Here is a 22,285-nt window from a genome sequence, read left to right as displayed (position 1 = left end):
ACAAATCTAGTTTATACAAAAAACATAAAATAATAATAATAAATAAATAATTGAGATTATTTTTTTAGTAGGGGCTAGCATTTCTTGTGTCGTCAATGTCAGTCACATAAATATCTTCCCTAAAAACAAAGGTTAAATTGCGTGCATCTTACTTTATAATAAAATCACCAATTTTTTCTTTTCCCTATGTGCATATTATTCTGTTGTTTTTCAGGCTCAACTTCACTTTCCAAAATTATGAATTTTCAATTTTGCAGACTACTCTTGTTTGTATCAGATGAAATCTTGAAAAAATTCTGATAACATTTTTTTGCACAAATTAAAAACAAAAAAAACAAAAAACCTCTAAAGAACACAATGAAACTGTACCCCTACTACTGTTTCATTGTTTTATTTCAATGCAGACCATGCATGAAAAACCTTCACTTCCACGTACTACCACCATCATTTCATTTATCCCCAAAACTCATCGCCGGTGAAATTTTCTTAAAAACCGGCCTCGACGAAATGTCCTCCCACCACGACTTGACACGTGGCCGTTCGTTGAACACCGACGCATAAGGAGTCTTGAAAAGGTAATGAGTGAAACTGAGGTGGTGGAGATCTGCCAAGCTGTAGAAATCTCCGGCGAGGTACTTGGACTTTGCCAGCCTGGCCTCGTACACGTCGAGCACTTTCCCGAGCTTCTCCACGTTGGCGTCAACGACTGCCTGGTCGGTTTTCATGCCGTACATTGGGGCGAAGAAGCACTGGAAGACGATGGCGGAGATTGGAGGGTTGAATTGCTGGGATTCTACCTCTAACCATACTTTGACTTGTGCAGCTTCTTTGAGGTTTTTGTGTCTTATGAGATCATAGCTTGTGTCTTTGTATTTCTCTGCTATGTATGCTGTGATTGCTCTTGATTCTAGTAATAATAGATAAATGACGAGCAATCAAGATAGTCGTCGTGATTGAGATTTTTTCCATTAAACATGATTGTAATAAAATATTTTGATTACATCATCCAGTGGTGATAAGATTTTGATATGAACTTATTTATAATTATATGAACAAATTTATGACGATATAATGAAAAATTAAGTGAGAGAGCTTACCAAAAAGAGTGAGATCTCCATCTTCTAGCGCTGGAATTTGGCCAAAGGGCTACACACACATGACAAAAATCAAGAGACTAAATCCAAGTGTGAATTGAATTATTCAAAAACTCATATAAACGATAGTGAGTTATTTAAAAAAAAAAAAAAATAACAACAACAACAACAACAACCACAACCACAACAATAATGTAGAATGTCATATATGTATGGATCTCTCTCTTGCCAAGAAATTCATTTCATTCTAGTTGGGTCTCAATTTGATGGTTTGAGTTATTTATCTCATAGACTTCTGTGAAGAGAATGTAAAGAAATTAAAAAAACTTAAAAATAAAATAAACTGGATCTAATAAACTTTAATCACATAATTTTATTAATTTCTCTTCAAAAAAAAAGAAAAGAGAGAGACTATTTTCAAAACAATATTCGTCCTAAATTCTTTTTATAAAAAAAATTGATGAAATCATATAATTATAATTAATAGATTAATTATTATTTTTTAAATAATAAATGATCTATAGATGAAAGTTTACAAAAATGAATAGTTGAAATGAAATGAATAGTTGAGATATAAAATAAGACACACAATCAAACTTACAAGTTTAGACCAAAATTTGAATACTTAAAATATGGAGGCTTGAATTAGACTCACATTCTTGTTAAGGAATGCAGGTTGCTTGTGTTCACCAGCACCCATGTTAACTGGGATGAGCTCAAAATCTACGCCCTTTTCATAGAGGCATGCCATCACCCTTGCAGTGCATGTCGACGCTGGTATTCCATATAACATCATCCCCATTTTCACGCACAAATCAAAAGAGTGATTGAGAAGTTGTTTGATCACTTGATGAATGTTTCGATAAGGAGGAAGATGAGTTGCAAATATAGAGAGATTCTGTGGTATATAAATTTCAATTTTTTTGTTTCCCGGTTATCTTGCCATCTGTCTGGAATTAATACTCTCTCTCTCTCTCTCCCCATTGAAACGGACAACTCTAAATCTGCACTTTAAATATAGTAAAATCTTGAACGTATAGCTTTTATATTGCATTAATTAAAAAAGTGGAATAAAATGGTATAACACATCTAAAGTTACAAATATCATTGTTCTTTTATAGATTATAATACTACAGTCCACAAATTGTAGTTTCAATCTTTTTTATTTTTTATTTTTATTATTTTACAATTTGGTATGTTATCATCAATTGACTATACTTTCGATAACACATCCAATATTATCAAAATAAAAAATTCCTGGTCCATAATTTCCTTCCACATTTCAAAATTTGTTATATTCTACTTTCACATTAGAAATTGTAGGGCTTTTTTGTATTTTAGTTTTACGTCAACTTATTTGCTTACACAGTCTCAAAATTAATATGCTCCCTAAATTGCCCAAACAAATACATCTTTATTAAAGTAGTATTGCACCATCAGCATTTAATGGCACAATAAAATGACAAACTAAGAAAATTTGATATCCCAAAAAACCAAAAAACAAACCCCAAATTTAGAATGATTGAAGACCTAATCAACATACTTTGAATCCCTCATCGACCACAACACAAGCTTCAACTCTTGAATAAAAAACGTAACAATTTGTTGTGTGTAAGCAGGCAAAAGTACCAGTTACCCTTTGGACATGGCAAATTTGTTTACATTCTTATTTTATGAGAACAGAGAACAGAAGGGTTCAATTTCTTCACAAAATCATCCAACATAGAAAGCTTGACATAAATATAATTACGAGATACTTGAATATTTACAGATGTGAATATGTTTTGTTACACTTTTTGGTGGTTAAAACAGTTGCAAATTGTCAAATGTGAGTAACAAATAATCATATTTACAACATAATATTCTCCTCCTATTTGGAAGAGAACCAAATGATACACACAAATGGGAACAGTATTGTATACAACAATGAAGAAGTTAGGGTATTCAAACCCTCTCCTAAAAAGCTTCTTCAGGCTTTAGGAAGTTGTGATATTCCAACTAAGTCATCTCTCCACCACTCACTGGATCAAACTGGCAACGATAGAAGCTGCATAAATGCAAATCAGTTATTTTACTTGAGAGAGAGAGAGAGAGAGAGATTGTGTTTACAAAAATTGTGGAAGGTATGAAAATATCTCTCTCAAGAAGGAAGATTCAAAACGTACCCTTTCTTGTTTGCACTATATCATATCATATTACATTTATCGATAACTAATACCTATTCTGAAGCAGGTGTAAACATTTTCTGTATGTTTTTTAGGCAACACTTAAATGAGAGGTTGGTTCGCAAAATCAAAACAAACTAGAAATAACAGGATACATTAAATTACTAAATCATTATGTATAAATTAAATCAATGATATCTTGTTAGTTGTACACACCTTCCATCTAAGCCAAGAATTACAACAGTATTCTTTTGGTGACCAAATGCAACAATGTATTGCGAACCTTCAAGCAAACGAAACTGAGCAACAGACCACTCTGAGCTGAAATACTTGGGCAATACTCCTGCAAAATGAGTAGCAACTTAGATCCTAAAATCAATGAAACAAAATTTATCTTTAAATGTTACCCTCCAGCATCCAGTAATAATTAATCAAACCACAGAAAACAGAAAACACAGAAATACCAAAAGCATTTTAAATAACATAGCGGATTAAAAATCATACCGAGAACAAAAGAACAGAATTGTAATCTCTATTCACAAAATACACCATTTGTCAAATATCCATAACATCTGCATGGTAATCAGAGTATTTTGGAGCAAAAGAAATGGTTCCTGTGAAATCTACCAATTTATGTAGTCTTGAGTTCTTTGAGAATCAAGAAGTTGATGCATTGTCAATAATAAAGACAACATTGATCCTTTAAAGAGTCTAGAATTGTTCATACATATATATTTGTGTACTGAGAAAGGAACCATTATGAGGAACTAGTCACTTGGTTTATTCCTAGTCCACCAATGAGTTTTACCTCCAAAGGACTTTCTGAAGCTTCATTGAACTCATTAAAGGGTAAAGCTATAAATTTTGTCCAGCATGTTTCAGAAATTAAAGGACAAGGTAACCATGGAAATTGAAGTTATGTAATGGACTACACAAAACCTTCATATCATCTTTTGGCATAGTTTCAGGACTTTTCCTTCGGAAAAATAAAATAAAATCCGCCTTCTCTGAAAAGAAACAATTTCATTATGTTAATGGCATCTAAGCTGAAAAGTTTCCATCTCCAGGGCACTTGATGTGATCCTATTTTGTTGCTTGCTTGTCTAATGCACAAGATTGTTTTTAGAATTTCATTTAATGGTATTGATCCAAATTCTCTCCATTTTAGTGACAGCAGTTTGTGCAAATTGCAGACATAAACTGCATTCAAATGCCCATGCGCCCCTCAGTTATTTAAGGAAGAACATCAATGTGCTAGAAAAGAACTAAATTTTTTTTTTTAAAAAAGAAGGCAAGTTTTCAAGTGATTTGAGGAAGGCATCTTATTACCTTTTATAAAAGAGAGTGATGAAGTGGGTGACGAAACAGCATGATTGGGATCAGATGCACCATGTGACTTATCACTTCCCAGGTTTCCCAAATTAGCCTTTAGACCAAAAACATGGACAGTGCCCTTGTCGCCTGAGACTGCCAGCCACTGGGCAGTTAAAGAGAATGCCAGACTATATATTTCTGCTCTATCTGCACCCCTCCTAACCTGCATTATATATCTCATTTAGTTTATCAACAATTTCTAAAACTGTTGAGAGTCAAGTGACCAAACTTATATCAGACTTGGGAAGAATAAATGATAATTTGGTTTGTCAAGGAAGAAGTAGAGCAACTCCACTTTTCAAGAAACAAAGGTAAGCATTCCATCCACATTTGAAAAACACAAACAATGCACAGCTTCCCCATATAGTCTGTTCTACAAGGATCCCTACGGAAGCCCATAATCTAATTAGAAATTAATGGAGATAAATGTCTTCAACAATACAAGGCCCTTAGTGCAGGGACTATGGATTACATTCAATTAATATAATTCTATCAGATGATATCCTTTCCTAATCAGGAAGCTGATTACTCATTTCTCTATATAAAAGGGTGTTTACTTTTCAACGGATTTCAATTATACGCTAAGGTATATTTAATTAATTTGAAATCCGCGAACATTGTTGCCTATAAAAATGGTAAGGGGGGAGCGGACACTAGTATTACCCCGCTCCCTTTCCTACTTCCCTTCCCTTGCTATATTTTATTATATTTATTAATAAAATGAGTATTCCATTAAAGCAAGGGAGGAGGTTCTGCTTTACCCTTTGGGAAGATTTTTGTTTTAAACAAAATATATTCAGTACGGAAGTCAAATATTGTGTTATTGGAGCAGAGAAGAGTCCATCTACCCTGAGAGACCATTATCAAGGGTTCATCTCCTTCACGAATGTGAAGAGACCTGGTGCTGTGAAAGATTTCCTTGGTTCTCAAACAGTGCATTTAACTAATGCCACTGGTTCAGATCTACAGAACAAGGTGTATTGTTCTAAAGAAGGTTATGTTATCTTTGAGCTTGGTGAGCCTGTAGCCCCTGGTCAGCATAAGAGGAAGAGGATCCAACTATGTGAAGAAGACCCTGAGAGTTCTAAGATTGAGGATCCGAACATGTATAACAGATACATATGTTTACAGAAGAGAAAGGCCTTCATAGAAAATTATGCTGACGTGCACCCCCGTCATCCATGGCAAAATATTCTTATGGAATATATATCAGGATCTCCTGATCATAGATCTATCTACTGGATCTACGGTCCAGATGGTGGAGAAGGTAAAACGGAATTCTCTAAGCTATTGGAGGCAAAATATAATTATTTTGTTGTGAAGCCTACCAAGATTGAAAACATGATGTATTATTACGTAGATGACAATACTACGAAGCATGTTTGTGTTGATATTCCTAGAAGAGTTCAGCAGAGTCACTATGACGCCGTATATGATTTCATAGAGAGTGTTAAGGACAGAATGATTCAGAGCACCAAATACAGACCTGTGAAGTATAGAGAATTAAATTTGGTGCATTGTATTGTAATGAGTAATCAGCTTCTTGATTACGAAAAGATATCATCTGATAGAATTATATTAATTGAATGCAATCCATTGTCATAGGCTACGTTGTTTCTTCAGGCCGTCAGACATGTGTCATCCTTGCGCTTGGCGTTATGTTAACCCAGCCCAAGTTGTAAGATTTTAATATTATTCATAAAAGGGTGTTTACTTTTCAACGGATTTTAATTACACGCTACGGTATATTTAATTAATTTGAAATCCGCGAACATTGTTGCCTATAAAAATGGTAAGGGGGGAGCGGGCCCTAGTATTACCCCGCTCCCTTTCCTACTTCCCTTCCCTTCCCTTGCTATATTTTATTATAAAATGAGTATTCCATTAAATATGATTGTAATAAAATATTTTGATTACATCATCCAGTGGTTATAAGATTTTGATATGAACTTATTTATAATTATAGGAACAAATTTATGACGATATAATGAAAAATTAAGTGAGAGCTTACCAAAAAGAGTGAGATCTCCATCTTCTATCGCTGGAATTTGGCCAAAGGGTTACACACACGTGACAAAAATCAAGAGACTAAATCCAAGTGTGAATTGAATTATTCAAAAATTCATATAAACGATACTGAGTTATTTAAAAAAAAAAAAAAAAAAAAAGAAAAAAGAAAAAAAAAGAACAACAACAACCACCACAACAACCACAACCACAAGAATAATGTAGAATGTCATATATGTATGGATCTCTCTTGCGAAGAAATTCATTTCATTCTAGTTGGGTCTCAATTTGATGGTTTGAGTTATTTATCTCATAGACTTCTGTGAAGAACATGTAAAGAAATTAAAAAAACTTAAAAATAAAATAAAATGGATCTAATAAACTTTAATCACATAATTTTATTAATTTGTCTTCAAAAAAAAAAAAAAAAAAGAGAGACTATTTTCAAAACAATATTTGTCCTAAATTTTTTTTATAAAAAAAATTTATGAAATCATATAATTATAATTAATAGATTAATTATTATTTTTTAAATAATAAATGATCTATAGACGAAAGTTTACAAAAATGAATAGTTGAGATGAAATGAATAGTTGAGATATAAAATAAGACAGACAATCAGACTTACAAGTTTAGACCAAAATTTGAATACTTAAAATATGGAGGCTTGAATTAGACTCACATTCTTGTTAAGGAATGCAGGTTGCTTGTGTTCACCGGCACCCATGTTAATTGGGATGAGCTTGAAATCTACGCCCTTTTCATAGAGGCATGCCATCACCCTTGTAGTGCATGTCGACACTGGTATTCCATATAACTTCATCCCCATTTTCACGCACAAATCGAAAGAGTGATTGAGAAGTTGTTTGATCACTTGATGAATGTTTCGATCAGGAGGAAGATGAGTTGCAAATATAGAGAGATTCTGTGTATATAAATTTCAGTTTTCTTGCTTCCCGGTTATCTTGCCATCTGTCTGGAATTAATACTCTCTCTCTCTCCCCATTGAAATGGACAACTCTAAATCTGCACTTTAAATATAGTAAAATCTTGAACGTATAGCTTTTATATTGCATTAATTAAGAAAGTGGAATAAAATGGTATAACACATCTAAAGTTACAAATATCATTTTTCTTTTATAGATTATAATACTACAATCCACAAATTGTAGTTTCAATCTTTTTTTATTTTTTATTTTTTTTATTTTACAATTTGTTATGTTATCATCAATTGACTATACTTTCGATAACACATCCAATATTATCAAAATAAAAAATTCCTGGTCCATAATTTACTTCCACATTTCAAAATTTGTTATATTCTACTTTCACATTAGAAATTGTAGGGCTTTTATGTATTTTAGTTTTACGTCAACTTATTTGCTTACACAGTCTCAAAATTAATATGCTCCCAAAATTGCCCAAACAAGTACATCTTTATTAAAGTAGTATTACACCATCAGCACTTAATGGCACAATAAAATGATAAACTAAGAAAATTTGATATCCCAAAAAACCAAAAAAGAAACCCCAAATTTAGAATGATTGAAGACCTAATCAACATACTTTGAATCCTTCATCGACCACAACACAAGCTTCAACTCTTGAATAAAAAACGTAACAATTTGTTGTGTGTAAGCAGGCAAAAGTACCAGTTACCCTTTGGACATGACAAATTTGTTTACATTCTTATTTTATGAGAACAGAGAACAGAAGGGTTCAATTTCTTCACAAGATCATCCAACATAGAAAGCTTGACATAAATATAATTACGAGATACTTGAATATTTACAGATGTGAATATGCTTTGTTACACTTTTTGGCGGTTAAAACAGTTGCAAATTGTCAAATGTGAGTAACAAATAATCATTTTTACAATATAATATTCTCCTCCTATTTGGAAGAGAACCAAATGATACACACAAAAGGGAACAATATGGTATATAACAATGAAGAAGTTAGTGTAACAACCCTCACTTTGCTTTAGTCATGCTCTCATGCATTTATATAATTTTGCCTTGCCAAATTGCATTCACAAGATCTTGTTTTGTTTTATCTAAGTGTTGTTGCATGCTTTGTTCCTTGTTTAGTATGTGTTTAGCCGAGGTCATCTTAAGCCTAGGTTGCACCTTTGAACCTCTTACACCTAGAACCATCTTGAAACCACTTTGGTTGACCTCCATCTTCGCCCTGGCATATTGGCCCAGATGTGTATCATCTAGGCCGAGACGTTATCCTTTAGGTATTAGAGATCTTTGATCCCTGCACCTGGTGATCTTGTTCCTGGACTGGTATGACCTAGACCTAGGTGTGGCACATCTAGGCCGAGGTATGGCACAGCTAGGCCAAGTGTTATCCTTCCTAGCCGAGATCATTGAGACTTTACTTGCCGAAGCCTTGTCCCAATCCGAGGTCATTACCCGTCGGAGTGCCCTTGTCACCTTGCTTGTCATACACACTTTGTCATAGCCTTGTCTTTTCACTCAGTCACCTTTTTGAGGAGAGCTAACCGGTCGTTGCCACGTGTCCCAGCAGATGGTTAAGTCTGCTGGCAGTAGAGGAACCCACATCACTTTGTCATATCTTTTGCATGGTAGAGAGAGAAGCTCTAGGAAGAGAGGAAGAAGAGTTCTTGAGAGAGAAGTAGATTTCCAAGCTTGATCCGAGTGTTGAGGTTAGATTCTTGATTTACTCTTGTCAATCTTTATGTTTATTCGATCGCATTGCATGATCTAGCATGATTCATGAGCCATGCATTGGTTTAAAGTTGTTTTAGAAAGACAAAATGGTGTTCTTGTGTTCTTGAAGAAAAACCATGTTTTGATCCGAAAATTTGTATCAAAATCCATGTTTTTGTGTTTGTTTTCATAAAATCTTCAAGTATGGGTACCTAGGTCCATGTTTTCAAACTCATCTCATGAAATCTCAGATTTTGAATAAAGAAGTTATGATTTTAGCATTCATGTTCTTCATGTTCTTGTCCTTCATGTTCTTCATGTTCATCAAGGGAGAAACCCAAATTTCCAGACCTCATTTCTCTAGGTGTGGTCACTGAAACCACTCTTGCCTAGATCTCACACCTAGGCCAAGCATCGTATCTCACCTTGGCCTACCTTGCATGATCACTTGCACCGTTAGTTTATCTTGCATGAACACCTCGGCAGACAGCCGTTCGCCGAAGCCTTGGTAACCACACCTTGGCCAAGAGGTGTGGGACCTCAGCAAAGACCTGGTTGGTACCCAACAAGTTTTTCCCTAGATGAAAAACAATGTTTTAACTTCCAGCATGTTTTGCTTTGACTTGACCTAGTCTTGAAGAAAATGCCGGGATCATTTGCATTCATGAGAGGCTTGTCTTGAGAGTGCATTTCATATCCATCTTTGAGCATTCTTTCTTGTCTCCTTGAAGTGCATTCAGTAGACTTTGCCATGTGTTTGTAGGACTTGGACCTTTGCTTTAACCCTGACGTCTGAAGAGCTATGTGAGTAGTATTTTTAATAAAACTATGTTATAAAGTTTTGATAAAGCTTTGCTTCGTTTTAGAAGAGTGTTTGATCAAGCATGAATGATTATCCCTAGTTTTTATATCAAGTATTATATTTGTTTTGATGACATTCTGGGAAAGTCCTTAGTGCTATGGGACTATAATGCAACTGCACCCTTGTTTTGTCACTGACGGTTTTCCGCGTGGGTTTGTTTGTCCGGAATGTCATCCTTTGGTATTATGTAGATGTTATTAACATCCAATAAGCTTTGAAAGATTTGATAGATGAACTTGGTTCATCCCTTTGATTTGTGAAGTTATGATATGTATTGTTTTGGAAAAGACCTCGGATATCATTCATTCAAACCTTTATTACTTATACCATTCACTGAGTATCCAAGCTCACCCTTTCTTTATATATATGTAGGTGTTGAGCAGGAAGGCGGTGACGCCTAGGTGTATTTTGCAAGCTTGTTTTGGATTCATACTTTTGCTAGCATCTTGAAGATTATGCTTCTTGACTTGTAGTTTATTTCTTTTGTTTATGTCGGCTTGAAAAGTCTTTTGATCAAGATGTAATATGTACTTTATTTTATTTGTATTCAAGTTGTAAACCATGTTAATATGTATGTCATTTCATTTGATCTATGCATAGCTCTTATGGACTACTTAGATTTAAATTTATTGCTTTTGCACATGTAAGCCCCATATGTATACTCTGATTGTGTGTGAATCTTTGTAAGTTAGCCTTTGGTAATCTCGGATTACTGGCCATCACGGCACCATTCTACTAGGGGCGGAATGGGGTCGTGACAGATTGGTATCAAAGCACGAGTTTCTTATACTATGTTATTCACACACTTTTAGTCCTAAAGAGCTTAGGATTTCCCTTAGAATGATATTAGGATTGCATCATGTTGCTTGCTACTTGACAAGGTATGCATTATCTCAGCACGACCATTTGTTACTTGCATACATGTCTATTTGTTCATTTTGTTTTAAAGTCACATTTTGCATACTCCTAGCATCATGAGAAGGGGGAGATCTCCAGTTAGCCGAGATCAATCCGAGGACAGGTTGGACAGATTAGAAAGGATGGTAGAGGGTTTGGCCCATGAGTTGAGGCAAGCAAGGCAACAGAACACTAGCACTATATCTACTCAGGCCGAGCAGACAGATGGCCGACGTGCAGTTCCACCTCCACCTCCTCCAGTACCCTAAGTGCCTCCGCAGCCAGCTTTGTATGGGGATGGCACGTTGACCTTGATCAAAGAATTCAAGAAGATGAATCCGCCAAAATTCCAAGGAGGTATAGAGTCGATGAAGGCAGAAGCATGGGTTCTTGAGATGGAGAAGTTGTTCAAGGTTTTTCCCAGCACTGACACTCAGAAGGTGTCATTAGCGGCATTCACATTGGATGACGACGCCCGTAGATGGTGGATGATGATCCGAGAAGGCAACCCAAGTTTAACTTGGGCCAGATTTTTGATGTGGTTCTACGACAAGCACTTTCCCCTCAGTGTCCGAGATCGCAAGACCACAGAATTCCAGATGTTGACGCAGGGTAACAAAATAATAGCTGAATATGATCGTGCTTTCACCGAGTTGGCAAGGTATGCACCCCATATGGTCAACAACGAATACAGGAAAGCTATGAAGTTTGAGAGTGGACTTCGGGGCCCAATACAAGATCGAGTTAATATGCTCAACATGCCAACGTATGCCGGAGTGTTAGATAAAGCCATCCTGGCAGAAGCTAACTTGAACAGAAGCCAGAGTTCAGGGGAGAATCAGAGAAAGAGGCAGGATTATGACAATCGCCAAGCACCGTCCGATGTCAACAAGAAGGTAAATGTGGGCAGTGCCAACAATGCGAATCAGGAAGGTAGCACCAGGCCAACATGTACAAGTTGCGGGAAGCAACATTTTGGGGTTTGTTATCGGGTATCTGGAGCATGTTTTGAATGCGGTGAGATGGGTCATCGTATTAAGGATTGTCCCAAGGTAAAGGCTAGAGACAATAAGAAGAAATGAGAACCCGACATCCGGAGTTGTTTTGGGGACAAAGTAAGTTAAGTTTGGGGACCAAACTTCTTTAAGGGGGGAAGGATGTAACAACCCTCACTTTGCTTCAGTCATGCTCACATGTATTTATATAATTTTGCCTTACCAAATTGCATTCATAAGATCCTGTTTTGTTTTATCTAAGTGTTGTTGCATGCTTTGTTCCTTGTTTAGTGTGTGTTTAGCCGAGGTCATCTTAAGCCTAAGTTGCACCTTTGAACCTCTTACACCTAGAACCATCTTGAAACCACTTTGGTTGACCTCCACTTTCGCCCTGGCATATTGGCCGAGATGTCATCATCTAGGCCGAGATGTGTATCATCTAGGCCGAGATGTTATCCTTTAGGTATTAGAGATCTTTGATCCCTGCACCTGGTGATCTTGTTCCTGGACTAGTATGACCTAGACCGAGGTGTGGCACATCTAGGCCGAGTGTTATCCTTCCTAGTCGAGATCATTGAGACTTGCCGAAGCCTTGTCCCAATCCGAGGTCATTACCTGCCGGAGTGCCCTTGTCACCTTGCTTGTCATACACACTTTGTCATAGCCTTGTCTTTTCACTCAGTCACCTTTTTGAGGAGAGCCAACCGGTCGTTGCCACGTGTCCCAGCAGAGGGTTAAGTCTGCTGGTAGTAGAGGAACCCACATCACTTTGTCATATCTTTTGCATGGTAGAGAGAGAAGCTCTAGGAAGAGAGGAAGAGGAGTTCTTGAGAGGGACGTAGATTTCCAAGCTTGACCTTTAGAGTCTAAACCGTTTGGTCCGAGTGTTGAGGTTAGATTCTTGATTTACTCTTGTTAATCTTTATGTTTATTCGATCGCATTGCATGATCTAGCATGATTCATGAGCCATGCATTAGTTTAAAGTTGTTTTAGAAAGAAAAAATGGTGTTCTTCTGTTCTTGAAGAAAAACTATGTTTTGATCCGAAAGTTTGTATCAAGATCCATGTTTTTGTGTTTGTTTTCATAAGATCTTCAAGTATGGGTACCCAGGTCCATGTTTTCAAACTCATCTCATGAAATCTTAGATTTTGAATAAAGAAGTTATGATTTTAGCATTCATGTTCTTGTCCTTCATGTTCTTCATGTTCATCAAGGGAGAAACCCAGATTTTCAGACCTAATTTCCCTAGGTGTGGTCACTAAAACCACTCTTGCCTAGATCTCACACATAGGCCAAGCATCGTATCTCACCTTGGCCTATCTTGCATCATCACTTGCACCATTAGTTTATCTTGCATGAACAACTCGGCAGACAGCCGTTTGCCGAAGCCTTGGTAACCAGACCTCGGCCAAGAGGTGTGGGACCTCGGCAAAGACCTGGTTGGTACCTAGCAAGTTTTCCCCGATATGAAAAACAGTGTTTTAACTTCCAGCATGTTTTTCTTTGACTTGACCTAGTCTTGAAGAAAATGCCGGGATCATTTGCATTCATGAGAGGCTTGTCTTGAGAGTGCATTTCATATCCATCTTTGAGCATTCTTTCTTGTCTCTTTGAAGTGCATTCAGTAGACTTTGCCATGTGTTTGTAGGACTTGGACCCTTGCTTTAACCCCGACGTCTGAAGAGCTATGTGAGTAGTATTTTTAATAAAGCTATGTTATAAAGTTTTGATAAAGCTTTGCTTCGTTTTAGAAAAGTATTTGATCAAGCATGAATGATTATCCCTAGTTTTTATATCAAGTATTATATTTGTTTTGATGACATTCTGGGAAAATCCTTAGTACCAGGGGACTATAATGTAACTGCACCCTTGTTTTGAAAGTCCTTAGTACCAGGGGACTATAATGTAATTGCACCCTTGTTTTGAAAGTCCTTAGTACCAGGGGACTATAATGTAACTGCACCCTTGTTTTGAAAGTCCTTAGTGCCAGGAGACTATAATGCAACTGCACCCTTGTTTTGCCACTGACGGTTTTCCGCATGGGTTTGTTTGTCCGGAATGTCATCCTTTGGTATTATATAGATGTTATTAACATCCAAGAAGCTTTGAAAGATTTGATAGATGAACTTGGTTCATCCCTTTGATTTGTGAAGTTATGATATGTATTGTTTTGGAAAAGACCTCGGATATCATTCATTCAAACCTTTATTACTTATACCATTCACTGAGTATCCAAGCTCACCCTCTCCTTTAATATATGTAGGTGTTTAATAGGAAGGCAGTGACGCCTAGGTGTATTTTGCAAGCTTGTTTTGGATTCATACTTATGCTAGTATCTTGAAGATTATACTTCTTGGCTTGTAGTTTATTTCTTTTGTTTATGTCGGCTTGAGAAGCCTTTTGATCAAGATGTAATATGTACTTTATTTTATTTATATTCAAGTTGTAAACCATGTTAAGATGTATGTCATTTCATTTGATCTATGCACAGCTCTTATGGACTACTTAGATTTAAATTTATTGCTTCCGCACATGTAAGTCTCATATATATACTCTAATTGTGTGTGAATCTTTGTAAGTTGGCCTTTGATAATCTCGGATTACTGGCCATCACGGCACCATTCTACTAGGAGCAGAATGGGGTCGTGACGTGACAGTTAGGGTATTCAAACCCTCTCCTAAAAAGCTTCTTCAGGCATTAGAAAGTTGTGATATTCCAACTAAGTCATCTCTCCACCACTCACTGGATCAAACTGGCAACGATAGAAGCTGCATAAATGCAAATCAATTATTTTACTTGTGAGAGAGAGAGAGAGAGAGAGATTGTGTTTACAAAAATTATGGAAGGTATGAAAATATCTCTCTCAAGAAGGAAGATTCAAAACGTACCCATTCTTGTTTGCACTATATCATATCATATTACATTTATCGATAACTAATACCTATTCTGAAGCAGACAAACATTTTCTGTATGTTTTTTAGGCAGCACTTAAATGAGAGGTTGGTTCGCAAAATCAAAACAAGCTAGAAATAACATGATACATTAAATTACTAAATCATTATGTATAAATTAAATCAATGATATCTTGTTAGTTGTACACACCTTCCATCTAAGCCAAGAATTACAACAGTATTCTTTTGGTGACCAAATGCAACAATGTATTGAGAACCTTCAAGCAAACGAAACTGAGCAACAGACCACTCTGAGCTGAAATACTTGGCAATACTCCTGCAAAATGAGTAGCAACTTAGATCCTAAAATCAATGAAACAAAATTTATCTTTAAATGTTACCCTCCAGCATCCAGTAATAATTAATCAAACCACAGAAAACAGAAAACACAGAAATACCAAAAGCATTTTAAATAACATAGCGGATTAAAAATCATACCGAGAACAAAAGAACAGAATTGTAATCTCTATTCACAAAATACACCATTTGTCAAATATGCATAACATCTGCATGGTAATCAGAGTATTTTGGAGCAAAAGAAATGGTTCCTGTGAAATCTACCAATTTATGTAGTCTTGAGTTCTTTGAGAATCAAGAAGTTGATGCATTGTCAATAATAAAGACAACATTGATCCTTTGAAGAGTCTAGAATTGTTCATACATATATATTTGTGAACTGAGAAAGGAACCATTATGAGGAACTAGTCACTTGGTTTATTCCTAGTCCTCCAATGAGTTTTACCCCCAAATGACTTTCTGAAGCTTCATTGAACTTATTAAAAGGTAAAGCTATAAATTTTGTCCAGCATGTTTCAGAAATTAAAGGACAAGGTAACCATGGAAATTGAAGTTATGTAATGGACTACACAAAACCTTCATATCATCTTTTGGCATAGTTTCAGGACTTTTCCTTCGGAAAAATAAAATAAAATCCACCTTCTCTGAAAAGAAACGATTTCATTATGTTAATGGCATCTAAGCTGAAAAGTTTCCATCTCCAGGGCACTTGATGTGATCCTATTTTGTTGCTTGCTTGTCTAATGCACAAGATTGTTTTTAGAATTTCATTTAACGGTATTGATCCAAATTCTCTCCATTTTAGTGACAGCAGTTTGTGCAAATTGCAAACATAAACTGCATTCAAATGCCCATGCGCCCCTTAGTTATTTAAGGAAGAACATCAATGTGCTAGAAAAGAACTAATTTTTTTTTTTTTTTTAAAAAAAAAAGGCAAGTTTGCAAGTGATTTGAGGAAGGCATCTTATTACCTTTTATAAAAGAGAGTGATGAAGTGGGTGATGAAACAGCATGATTGGGATCAGATGCACCATGTGACTTATCACTTCCCAGGTTTCCCAAATTAGCCTTTAGACCAAAAACATGGACAGTGCCCTTGTCGCTTGAGACTGCCAGCCACTGGGCAGTTGAAGAGAATGCCAGACTATATATTTCTGCACTATCTGCACCCCTCCTAACCTGCATTATATATCTCATTTAGTTTATCAACAATTTCTAAAACTGTTGAAAGTCAAGTGACCAAACTTATATCAGACTTGGGAAGAATAAATGATAATTTGGTTTGTCAAGGAAGAAGTACAGCAACTCCACTTTTTAAGAAACAAAGGTAAGCATTCCATCCACATTTGAAAAACACAAACAATGCACAGCTTCCCCATATAGTCTGTTCTACAAGGATCCCTACGGAAGCCCATAATCTAATTAGAAATTAATGGAGATAAATGTCTTCAACAATACAAGGCCCTTAGTGCAGGGACTATGGATTACATTCAATTAATATAATTCTATCAGATGATATCTTTTCCTAATCAGGAAACTGATTACTCATTACAATACAATGCACCAAATTTAATTCTCTATACTTCACAGGTCTGTATTTGGTGCTCTGAATCATTCTGTCCTTAACACTCTCTATGAAATCATATATGGCGTCATAGTGACTGCTGAACTCTTCTAGGAATATCAACACAAGCATGCTTCGTAGTATTATCATCTACGTAATAATACATCATGCTTTCAAACTTGGTAGGCTTCACAACAAAATAATTATATTTTGCCTCCAATAGCTTAGAGAATTCCGTTTTAACTTCTCCACCATCTGGACCGTAGATCCAGTAGATAGATCTATGATCAGGCGATCCTGATATATATTCCATAAGAATATTCTGCCATGGATGACGGGGGTGCACATCAGCATACCTCTTCTGTAAACATATGTATCTGTTATACATGTCCGGATACTCAATCTTAGCACTCTCAGGGTCTTCTTCACATAGTTGGATCCTCTTCCTCTTATGCTGACCAGGGGCTACAGGCTCACCAAGCTCAAAGATAACATAACCTTCTTTAGAACAATACACCTTGTTCTGTAGATCTGAACCAGTGGCATTAGTTAAATGCACTGTTTGAGAACCAAGGAAATCTTTCACAGCACCAGGTCTCTTCACATTCGTGAAGGAGATGAACCCTTGATAATGGTCTCTCAGGGTAGATGAACTCTTCTCTGCTCCAATAACACAATATTTCACTTCCGTACTGAATATATTTTGTTTAAAACAAAAATCGTCCCAAAGGGTAAAGCAGAACCTCCTCCCTTGCTTTAATGGAATACTCATTTTATTAATAAATATAATAAAATATAGGAAGGGAAGGGAAGTAGGAAAGGGAGTGGGGCGAAAGATTCGAGATAGGTACATGGAAGATCCTGATGATCTTCGTTATGATGAACCCTCTAAATATCGAAGAATCCATTGTGACAGTATCACTAGATCTAATTCTGAACTGTTCCCTGAATTTTGCAGGGAATGGCAAATTGAAGTTCAAAGATTAATTGCGGAAGAACCTGATAACCGTCAGATCATATGGGTGTACGGTGAAGATGGTAATGAAGGCAAATCTACATTTGCTAGACATCTCTATCAGAATTGTTATTGGTTTTACACAAGAGGTGGAAAGACCGATAATTTTATTTATCGGTATATTGAAGATCCAAAAAAAAATGTGGTGATGGATATCCCAAGGGATAAAAAAGATTATGTTAGCTATGGAGGAATTGAGATGCTTAAGGCCAGATTTAATCTAATAAATTTGAACCAATATTTTGTGCTACTAGTCAATGGAAAATTCACGTAATAGTGATGGCAAATTTTCTTCCAAATTTTCTTCCAGATCCATTGAAGATATCGGAAAATAGATATAATATTATTTATTGTAATTGACCTAGTGGGTCTGGTCCAAATAGGCTACTGTAGACGTGCCCGAACGTCCCGGGTTCCGCGCGTGAATAGGCGCGAAATCCGTTTTGTTCATTGGCTTACTACAGCTCGGACTCAATGTCACGGTTCTGAATCTAATTTCGCAAAGTGTAATGCAAAACTGATAAATCACCAAAGAGTCCAAATCCGACAAATCGTTTTGGAAAACTAATTTTTAGAAAGAAGTGTCAAATATGGACTGCTTTGCCAAATACAGAGTCACCATCTAAATATTTTGTTTTTGGAAAATTTAGGAAACCCTGACTCGTGCCTAAGGCCACGTGTCCGTCATCACCAAAGTTGTCTCGGCTCGGGAACTTGGGTACGAGAGGGGAAGGTCCTGAAATGAGCACCCCCGCTCGCCCGATCAAAGATCGGCCTTTACTAACATGATACCTTGTTTTTGAAAACACATGCGTTTTTATTCCGGTGTATTAGCCTAGAATTACTATGTGATGCGCACAGCATACAAGTATAGACTAGATCACCTAAGTTGGAACAAAACATCTCATGTTTGTTTGTTTGAAAATGGTTTCAAGTTGCTACTCGCAAGTAGGCTAAGTGGATTTTGCCACCCTCGAGTGGGCTTTAGAAAACATGATTTTGCCACTTCAAGTGGGCTTAAAACCCACATTTCGATGAATTGTTCCAATTCAAGTAATCCAACCTCCACCCACAGGCATTCAGGCAGTTATATCACAAAAGCAAATAGCCTCATGGCAAGCATGCTATCATGGCAATACTCACACTCATGCAAGATGCTAAAGCATAAAAACTCACCTAGTACTCCGAGCCAAAACAAAAGCTAGTTAGTAATCAATGCATGATCCTAGTTCATGTTAAAATGGCTAATGCAACACATGCAAAAATGCAACTAGATAGGCTCGGCTATTCTAAAATGGCATATGAGATGCAACAATTGATACATGTATTCAACTTGGAATTGAAATACGATGCAGTTTGTATTATGCGCCGAGCCCGGTGCATGCAAAACAGATGAATGAATGCAAACATGCAAGCATAAGGATGCTAATTAAAACATGACCTAAAACTAACCACTGAAAGCAGATAAGTAAAAAGGAGAAAGACGTGAGATTGGAAGACATTCACACACTCACGCACACTTATTACAAAATTCGCCCTCTCGACGGAGGGTCCGAATGAATAATACAAACCAACTAATTAACTAACTAACAAGCTAATTAATTATTATACAACCAAATTGAATAACTAGCTACAACTACTTACTAATTATTACAACACTTAATTAATTAACAAATTAACTAATTACAGATTGAAGCTAACTAACAACTAAGCATTTAAACTAAGCTGTTCCAGCTCTGGTTGAAGGAGAAGAGGATGCATGCTCGGTTGCTGTCCCGAAAAGCTCTCCGAATGCTCTTTTAGAGGCTCTGTCTGCAGGGTGTCCTTGAGAACTGGCTGCTGGATCTTACCAAAGACATGCTGGGGAGTGCACCAGTGGCCTGCCGGCCATGAGGAACTGTTGCCGACCACCTTGCCGACCAAGAGTGCACGCTACCGGCCATCAACAATGGACTGCTAGCCAACAACAAGGAGGTGTCGGCTACTGGTGTGCTGTGACACCAAGCTGCAGCAGAGCACAAAACAGAGGAAATGGAGGGTCTCCCAAGAGTATGTACGCACTATGCCACTCCATATCACCTCGAAACATCAAGGGAGAGGCATAATCGGATCCAAGACCATCAATCACGCATCTCGATGCATGATGGCCAAAGATCCATTTCAATGTAAAATGAATGCACAAAAACACATAAATGCCTAGAACTCTATCATGCATCGTCAAGAGCGTCGGCGACCGAGAATTGAGGCACGTTTCATCACTTCAAGTATGAAACGTCCCTTGTTCCTCGTGTTTGGCTTAATACCCAAACCAAACACAATGCAATGCAAGGTGTGCCAAACACAATGCTAATGCAATATGAGCATGCAAGTATGCAATGTAACTGAAGCATGCAACAACAATACAATGGAACAAGCATGCAACAACATGCCACAACATGCAATGTACCAAGTAATGCAACAAGCATGCAAATGTCATGCAACTCAAGCATGCGAGCATGATGCAATGTAACAACATTTGAGCAACATGGTGAATGGACTTAAACTAAAAATGGACAGACCTCAGTCATGCCCATATCAGTGGCCAAAATGATGAAATGATGGCATGAAATGCAAAACAAAGCATGCAAATGCAATGGCTCAAGAAGTAAGGCATAAGGACACAACTCTCAAACATGAGCAAGGAGTGACAATCATGATAATGTGGCAATGAGGTAAGCTCTGAAATCTCATGTAAATTGATGCCAAATCAACTAAACAATGCAAGCATAGCATGCTAGGATGTTCAAAGCTTAAGACTAGCCAAGGAGCTTGTACCAAGGCCACATGAATCAAACCCCAAAGGGCCAAGGACAACCAAAACAGTCCCAGATCATGCCAAAATGAATCTCAAACATGCATGGACCAAGGCCAAAACAAGTCAACATGAAAGGCATAAAGCATGGTGCAAGTAAGGCCAACAAGGGAGATTGCACTACACCTATTACAACCAAACAAGGCATGACTTAACCAATAAAAATCAGAGTTATGGCATGTCAAAATAAGCCCAAAAACCCGCTGAGATGGCATCCCAAAGACCTAAGCATATAGGCATGCACAATGATCCATTCATGAGGCATAAAACACCAACTCTTCAAGGCATTGAAAGCATGACAAAGGCAAGTGTATGACCATGAAACATGTACTGATATAACATTTCAAATGATGCCAAAGCATGCAAACATCACAAGTTAAGCATGCAAGCTCCCTCAAAACTCAAGGCTAGTCAAAGCATTTGCTCTATAGCTATACTAAACATGAGTCACATGACCATGACAGCTCAAAACTGTCCTAGAACAGCCCAAAATATGAATAAAATCATGCTGGAGCATAGCCAAAATATGCTAGAATGATGAGCCAAAACAACATGCACACAAGGCTAGTGAGCAAGATTTGCACTACAAGTGTATGATGCATGTAAGAGGCTATCAAACCAACCCAAATCAGAGTTATGACATGTCAAATGATGGCCAAAAACCTACTGAAATGAAGCCAATGCACTCTAGGAAGACATGCTACTTTGATGAGCCACAAATGGGATTACACTACACATACAAGAAGCATGCAAGGAGTGACCAAACCAGTCATGGACAGAGTCAAGGCAGGTCCTAAAAGTCACAAAAAAGTGCCTGAACTAAGCCTCAAAAGTATAGAGATACATGCTCCTTTGATAGGCCAATAATACAAGCAAACAAAACAAGAAGAGAGCGGATCACCTCCCTCTGATTTGAGGCCTCAAAACCACATGTCTACCACTGAAAATCTACTGGATTTCAGTGGCTAAAAGGCCAAACAAGGACTAACTCGAAGGCCTTAAGACATGGCACAAAACAAGGCCAAACAAGGCAAACAAGAAGGTAGAAGACCCTCAACACCAGAGAGGCCTTAAACAATCATCAAAAGCACTTAAGGCCAAGTTTGGCATACACAAAATAATCCATCTTTTTATCTTTTTATCTTTTTTTCATCACATCACCTCTTTACTTTTCTGCACATATTTTCGTAAACAGACAAAAAGTGCACTTATTTAGGTCATCCCCAACAACCTCTAAATACAGAACTTTTTTCAGTTGAAAGCAAGGCCTAAAATAATATGCAAGGATAGCCAAAATGAGGTACAAATAAAAGCTTAAAAAAGGAATATACTCACCCTTGAAGCTCAACTTCGAAACCAGCAACCTCTGAGGCTAAAAACCAACTTTCAAAGCTCAAGTAACACTCCCAAGCATAGTTGTCAAATCGGGATTCGTATCGTGAATCGAAATGGTCTCGTACCGAATCGCGAATCGAATCGAATCGTGAATCGTAAAGATTCAGTCACTTTTTCTAAATCACTTAAAAGCATAT

General features: G+C 37.0%; 2 protein-coding genes across 21 annotated transcripts in view; both read right to left on the bottom strand.

The window, feature by feature from the left end:
• Positions 1-238: 238 nt before the first annotated feature.
• LOC114320148 (glutathione S-transferase F13-like) lies at positions 239-1,896 on the bottom strand. The gene is made up of 3 exons (XM_082906898.1): positions 1,750-1,896; positions 1,098-1,146; positions 239-907 (listed from the first exon to the last, which is right to left on the bottom strand). The coding sequence occupies exons 1-3, from the start codon at positions 1,894-1,896 to the stop codon at positions 450-452; spliced, it is 654 nt and encodes a 217-aa protein (XP_082763024.1). The 3' UTR covers positions 239-449.
• Positions 1,897-1,959: 63 nt separating this feature from the next.
• Positions 1,960-22,285, bottom strand: part of LOC114307802 (autophagy-related protein 18a) — a 30,042-nt gene continuing 9,716 nt past the window's right edge. Inside the window, exons 2-7 of one of the 20 annotated variants that reach the window (XR_014351294.1) lie at positions 16,295-16,502; positions 15,178-15,244; positions 7,269-7,671; positions 4,589-4,796; positions 3,476-3,602; positions 2,818-3,141 (exon numbers count right to left, since the gene is read on the bottom strand). Coding sequence is in view for 7 of the 20 variants with exons in the window: in XM_082906891.1 (XP_082763017.1) it covers positions 3,093-3,141; positions 3,476-3,602; positions 16,295-16,502 (384 nt within the window). In the remaining 13 variants the exon portion in view is untranslated. Of the gene's footprint in view, positions 2,104-2,817; positions 3,142-3,415; positions 3,603-4,588; positions 4,797-6,644; positions 6,694-7,268; positions 7,672-7,820; positions 14,844-15,177; positions 15,304-16,294; positions 16,503-22,285 lie in introns of those variants that run through there. The other 19 variants (XR_014351288.1, XR_014351301.1, XR_014351296.1 and 16 more) reach the window with 19 other exon arrangements.

This window comes from Camellia sinensis, chromosome 14 (genome assembly GCF_055761805.1).
Source record: "Camellia sinensis isolate YWXY chromosome 14, ASM5576180v1, whole genome shotgun sequence".
Classification (NCBI taxonomy): domain Eukaryota; kingdom Viridiplantae; phylum Streptophyta; class Magnoliopsida; order Ericales; family Theaceae; genus Camellia; species Camellia sinensis.
Note: the sequence above shows the minus strand (reverse complement) of the source record. Positions and strands in the feature narration are given on the sequence as shown.

What these genes read in the sequence shown, in the direction of transcription:
- LOC114320148 (XM_082906898.1), bottom strand. Translation starts at nt 1,896, where the DNA reads ATGGGGATGATGTTATATGGAATACCAGCGTCGACATGCACTGCAAGG. An exon ending in CTGCATTCCTTAACAAGAAT is followed by an intron (nt 1,147 to 1,749) that starts GTGAGTCTAATT and finishes ATGTGTGTGTAG; the next exon opens with CCCTTTGGCCAAATTCCAGC. An exon ending in TGGAGATCTCACTCTTTTTG is followed by an intron (nt 908 to 1,097) that starts GTAAGCTCTCTC and finishes TATTATTACTAG; the next exon opens with AATCAAGAGCAATCACAGCA.